This window comes from Myotis brandtii, unplaced genomic scaffold (genome assembly GCF_000412655.1).
Source record: "Myotis brandtii unplaced genomic scaffold, ASM41265v1 scaffold11260, whole genome shotgun sequence".
Taxonomy (NCBI): Eukaryota; Metazoa; Chordata; class Mammalia; order Chiroptera; family Vespertilionidae; genus Myotis; species Myotis brandtii.
The window spans coordinates 112-6,952 of NW_005353872.1; the positions used below are offsets into that span (position 1 = coordinate 112).

Here is a 6,841-nt window from a genome sequence, read left to right on the forward strand (position 1 = left end):
CCAGTGTGTGCATTACCTTCCCCAACGACTGGAGACATGCTGTCCCCTGCTCATCCCCGTACATTTCTCCATCCCTCCCATTCTTCCTGCCCCTCAGGGAAGGGACTTTAAACTGGTTCTATGATGTTCACACCAACTCGCTCACACTCAGTGTTGATCTCATTTCTGATCATGACACACATGCTCCTATTTTGTTATGTCAGATGTTAATAGGTTTCTCACAATATCATGGTGACACCCTGACATTTTATCCTCAAAACCCTATTTAATTGGAAAGTACACCACATAACTGATGGCTTCCTGGGACAAAAGAGAGTGGCCACCCCTGCCTGGCAGTGCAACTGTCTGCATCAGGACCCCCAACCCTGGTCCCCAGATATTTGTTCCTGGTACAGGGACTGACATGGCTGGACAGAGGACTCACTGCTGGAGGGAGGACTGACTGCTATGATCCTCCAAAGAAGACAAGGAGGGGTTTCCTGAGGAAGGAAGCAATGTTCCTGGAGAGGGCGGACACTCCCACCTCATCCTTCAGCCTCAGACCCTCCAGAGAAGGAAGTGAGGACTGTGGTCACCAGGACACCAGGGCACTGACTTGGTGAAAGACCTCAATCCCCTCCCTCAGGCTCTCAGTTAATGTGGAGACTATTGGTCTGTGTGGGGGCCCAGCATCTGCCCCTTTCAACATCCCTCAGGGGACATAAGGGCGCCCCTGGGGCAGGACTAGAGGGGAAGCTGATTTGCATGAGGCACCTTCCCCCCCTAATGGGTGTGGGAGGCATGAAAAGGCCCAGGACTCCCCACTGCAGCCCAGGAGCCTGAGGAGCCACATCCTGTGAGTGTCCCCACCATGGTCTGGACGGTGCTTCTGCTCCAGCTCCTGGCGCACAGCTCAGGTCAGAGGAAGGGCCTCTGCATCCTTGGGGGACACAGAACAGCAGGGCCTCAGGGTGACCTTCGTCCCTCATAACACCTGTCTCTCTCCTGTTGGTTTCAGGGGTGGATTCTCAGACTGTGGTGACCCAGGAGCCATCAGTGTCAGTATCTGCAGGAGGGACAGTCACACTCACCTGTGGCCTTAGCTCTGGGGCCGTCTCTAGTAGTAACTACCCCAGCTGGTACCAGCAGACCCCAGGCAAGCCTCCACGCATGCTCATCTACTATACTACACAACGCCCCTCTGGGGTCCCTGCCCGCTTCTCGGGTTCCATCTCTGGGAACAAAGCCGCCCTCACCATCACGGGAGCCCAGCCTGAGGATGAGGCCGACTATCACTTTAATTTGTACGTGGGTAGTGATGTTTACACAGTGATGTGAACCCATAGGGAAGTGCAACCAAAACCTCCTCATGGGCTCAGACTGACTCAGGCTTAGATGCAGAAAGAAGAGCAAGAGTGGAAATGGCCAATACACCATGGGAAGAGGGCATGTTTCATGGCCCCATTCTCCTGTCCAGAAATTTGTGGTCATGTGCCTCCCAAGACTCTCCTAGGCTGTGTCCATCTCGTCATGTGATTCCTGCAAGAATGGGCTTTCCCTCTTCCTCTCTGCCCATAGTTACAGGGCTGAGGTCAGCTCCCATGTGGATCAACCTACAGTGAGAATCAGAAGTCTTAGCAGTACCTATAAGTCTCCCCTAACTTAAAGAGCAATAACAAGATATTCTCATTCATGAATTCGACTGTGGAGACAAAGCTAATGTTAATTTTTGCGTTGAAATGGTGCATTACCTGGCACTTGTTAGAAATGCAATTCCCATGTTAGATCCACTGAGTCAGAAACGTGTTGTTGTTCCAGAATCTCTATGCCCACATGCTCTCCAGGAAGAGGTTCAACATGAATGCTGGAGAAGCTCCTCTCCCTCCATTGTTACCTTCCTTCCTCCAAATCAAATAATCAACTCAAAATGCATGAAAGACTGACATGTAAGACTCAAAACCATAAAACTCCAAAAAAAAGTAGGCACTAAAATCTCTGACATTAATCTTACCAACATTTTCTCTAATGCATCTCCTCAGACACAGAAAGCAAAAGGAAGAATAAACCAAAGGGACTACATCAAAGTAAAGAGTTTTTTGCACAGCAAAGGAAACCATCAACAAAACAAAAAGACAGCCTCCAGTGATGTAATGGAAGTAGGTATTCACCAATGATCATCCCATAAAGGGGTTCATGTCCCACATTTATAAAGAGCTCACACAACTCAACAGCAAGAAGAGGAAAGCAAACCCACAAAACAATCCAATTAAAACATGGGCAGAGGACCTGAACAGACTTCTCCAAACAGAACACACAGAGGCCAACAGACAGAGGAAAAGATACTCAACGTCACTGATCCTCACAGAAATGTAAATTAAACCCACAATGGAATACCGCCTCACATCCTCAGAATGGCTGTCATCAAATCCACAAACAACAAGTTTTGGCAAAGATGTGAAGAAAAGTGAACCCTCATGCACTGTTGGTGGGAATGCAGATGGTGCGTCACTCTAGAAAGCTGTATGGAGGGGCCTTGAATAGTTGCAGGCCAAACTGCCTTATTACCCAGTGATTTCACATCTGGGTATTTATCTGAAGAAGCCCCAAAACACTATATTGAAGAAATGCATGAGCCCCTATGTTAACTGCAGCATTATTTACAATGGCGAAGCTATAGAAGCAACCCGGGTGCCCACCAAGAGAGGAGTGGATAAAAAGTGGTGGTACATGTAAACAATGGAATATTACTCAGTTATAAAAACAACATTGAAATCTTATGACACTATGGATGGACCTAGCGAGTATTATGCTAAATAAAGTAAGTCAGACAGAGAAACACAAACACCAGATGATTTCACTCATATGTGGAATGTAAAGACCAAAATAAATAAACAAAAAAAATTGATGTGGACACAGAGTACAAACTGATGGTTTCCTGAGGGCAGGGGGTCTAGGAGACTGAATGAAAAAGTTGGAGGGATAAAGTACTAATTGCTGTTTCCCAAACAGTGACGGGAAAGTGAAAGCACAGCACAGGGAAGCCAGACAATAGCCTGTGATAACTCTGTGCGGTGCCAGGTGGGCCCAGGTACCAAGGGGACACTTTGTAAAGCATAGGATTGTGCAACCGCTATGCTGTGCACGTGAAACCAATACAACATAATATTAAATGTGAACTAAAGTTGAAAAATAAAAGTGTGTGTGTGTTTTTTTTTAAAGCAGAGGCCCAGCTTCTGTGGCCTAGGTTACTGAGGTGACCTCTCCCAGGCCCTGTGTGTCCCCTGCTCCCTGCCTTGGCCTGGATGTTTATTCTCTGAACCCTGACACCTGAGGGGAGCTGGGTGTTTCTTCCTGGAAATTACACTGTGAGGAGCGTGTGATCTCCAGGCTCCGGGCCCCTCCCCAGGAAGGACACGGCTCTCAGAGGAGGCCAATTCCCATTCAATCCATGGATATCCTCGCACATATACTTAAGGCCATAAAGATTGGAGAACAGAAAGTGATGACTTCTACATCCCATGAGGGAGAAGAGAACTCCACAACGGGGTAGAGTTCATGAATATTAACACAGTTTTTATGTCAAACCTTGTCCTGAACATAATGACAAAACTAGAGAAACACATCTTAAATATCAAGAGCTGAAAGCAAGTATTACCAGTGTAACATTCCAGAGTAAATGAGAACCTGCAGAAGTAACCAAAGAGCACAAGACACTTGCTCCCTGACATCGTCATATTCTCCTGGCAAAGGCAGAGGGAAAAAGCCAAGACAAGTCCTCTGGGGGCTGGGACTCTGACAGGAGCCCCTCACAACAGCCACAGAGACAACAACAATAACAACCATAACAACCATGAATTTCAACCTAAATCAGCGGTTCTCAACCTGTGAGTCGTGACCCCTTTGGCGGTCGAACCACCCTTTCACAGGGGTCGCCTAAGACCATCCTGCATATCAGATATTTACATTATGATTCGTAACAGTAGCAACATTACAGTTATGAAGTAGCAACGAAAATGATTTTATGGTTGGGTCACAACATGAGGAACTGTATTTAAAGGGCCAGAAGGTTGAGAACCACTGTGTTACAATGAACCTACTGCATGTAACTGTTGGCTTCCTAGGACACATGTGAGTTGCCATCATGTGGGCAGTGCAGCCCTGTGTGTCGCACACTCAGCCTTGGTCTACTCCCCGCTGTTACTCGGTCGGGACTGTGTCAGGGGGAGACCCTGTCCCTTCACTCCCCAGACACCAACGCTATGATTTCCCCGGGGACTCACTCCCTGTAGGAGAGAGACCTGCCTGCTAAGCTCCTTTACATAAGACAGGCAGGGGAGTCACTGAAGAAGGAAGAGCATTTTCTCAGAAATGGGGTCAGATTTGGGATGAACTAGATTGCTGGGCTCCGGAGGTAAACACAGTTATCTGGTCATGTTGCCCACAGCCATTTCCAGAAAACAAATTTAGGATTGAGGTGACCAGCGTCGTGGGGGCACTGATTTGGTGACAGAAGTCAGGTTTCCTCCTTCAGTGTCTGAGTCACCTTGTAGTCACTGGTGAGGTCCCAGCATCTGCCCCTTTCAAAAAACCCCCAGGGGACAGCAGGGTGACCCTGGGGCAGGACTAGAGGGGAAGCTGATTTGCATGAGGCACCTTCTCCCCTAATGGGTGTGGGAGGCATGAAAAGGCCCAGGACTCCCCACTGCAGCCCAGGAGCCTGAGGAGCCACATCCTGTGAGTGTCCCCACCATGGTCTGGACGGTGCTTCTGCTCCAGCTCCTGGCGCACAGCTCAGGTCAGAGGAAGGGCCTACATATTTTCACTTTTATAACTTGTGTTTCTTTTGTCTGGCTTCTTTCAAATTTGTAATGATGCATATATTTATGATATAATACCATCTTATATTTAAAAATAGCTTTTAAGTCAAGCTTTTAGTCTTTTTTTTAATGTATAACTTTTTTGTTTCTTTTTTTGTTGTTGTTAATCCTCACTTGAGGATATTTTTTCCACTGATTTTTAGAAAGAGTAGAAGGGAGGGAGGGGGAGACACAGAGAGAGAAACATCAATGTGAGAGAGACACTGGATTTTATTGTGAGTCACAAAGTGCTGTGAGCCTAGCGAATACCATGTAACGCAATATGAAGGAGAAAACCCTATTCCACAAAATTATTTTCTCTCTGCATTGCCTAAATATAGTATAAACAATATTTACAGATGTGAATAATGATTATTTCAAAGATTAGGAGGAAATGGTTATCTTGCTTTAATAAAAGAAGAGGAAAGAGAAAATCAGGGGGAGGGGTCAACACGTCCTTCTGCGAGTGATGGGTTCCATAATGGCATTGTCAGCGGTGGTCAAGGGGGTCTCTGTCTAGAGACAGTACCCTGTGACCCCAGTTCTTGTCTCGCTTGTAGGAATGAATTCATACAATAGACTACAAATGTCAGCAAAAACAAGTGAGTATTTCTTTGTAGGAAAGAAATACACTCAGATAGGATCTGAGCAGGCAACTCAGCTGGCCAAACTGAGTGCCCCGCTTGGGTGGGGGGTTTGGGACATTTATATCCTAGACTGGGGTGCTCCTCAGTAAGTCTCCCCCTTCCTTATTTCTAAGGGAAAAAAGTGTCTTTAATTTATAAGGCTCCTTCATCTAGGTATTATGCCATCAGATCACATCCTGGAGGCTCTGAATCTTTCCTGCCTGCATAGGGCCTGATGCCTCCATTGTCTATTTTCAGTTTGTCACGTCTCACACTTACTTCCTCCAAGCCCCAGCTGCCTCTCCAGCCTCTCCCAACTCATATCTTTCTATCTGCCTGCTCTAACAGTGCGACTGTGTTGGAACCAGAGGAAAGTCTGCTGCATAGAATATTACAAATCTGACAAATGACCCAGGAATTCCAGTTTCTGCTTCCACATGTAAGGACCTTGGAAGTCACCATTTTCTCATAACAACAAGTAAAAAGTTATTGAACAAACTGCACAATAAATAATATGTCTTAGATCTGTAAGAGAAGTAAGTAAGGTCATAGGACAAAGGGCTGCCCCTCCAAATTAGAGACCAACAAGCAAAAACAGAGAATTGCAACTTCCTAGAGCAGTGATGGTGAACCTTTTGAGCTCGGCGAGTCAGCATTTTGTAAAACCCTAACTTAACTCTGGTGCCATGTCACATATAGAAATTTTTTGATATTTGCAACCATAGTAAGATTTATATATATTTTTTAAAGTATTTCTTTCCTTTTTTCAAGAGATCATTCATTTTTTAAAAAATATATTGTATTGATTTTTTACAGAGAGGAAGGGAGAGGGATAGAGAGTTAGAAACATTGATGAGAGAGAAACATCGATCAGCTGCCTCCTGCACACTCCCCACTGGGGACGTGCCCGCAACCAAGGTACATGCCCTTGACCGGAATTGAACCTGGGACCCCTGGGGACGTGCCCGCAACCAAGGTACATGCCCTTGACCGGACTCGAACCTGGGACACATGAGTCTGCAGGCTGACACTCTATCCACTGAGCCAAACCGGCTAGGGCAAGATTTATATTTTTGATATTGATTGTATAGATTTAAATGCCATTTAACAAAGAAAAAAACAACCCAAAAAATGAGTTCCTGTGTCACCTCTGACACGCGTGTCATAGGTTCGCCATCACGTCTATAGGTCCATCCATAGTGTCATAAGATTCAATGTTGTTGTTTTTATAACTGAGTCATATTCCATTTTATGTCAACCCTTGCACTTTAAAAACATTATGACACTAGACAAATGCATTTTAAACACCTAAAGAGCCAAAAGAAGGTATTGTCAGTATAACTTTCAAGGATAAAGGAGAAGCTACAGGACTAATCTGGA

At 45.8% G+C, this 6,841-nt stretch overlaps 1 gene segment (V, D, J or C); it reads left to right on the top strand.

Annotated features, from left to right (window-relative positions):
• Positions 1–789: 789 nt before the first annotated feature.
• Positions 790–1,317, top strand: LOC106727792. The segment is given in 2 exon segments: positions 790–896; positions 998–1,317. Coding segments are annotated over 2 exon segments (366 nt in total).
• Positions 1,318–6,841: the final 5,524 nt, after the last annotated feature.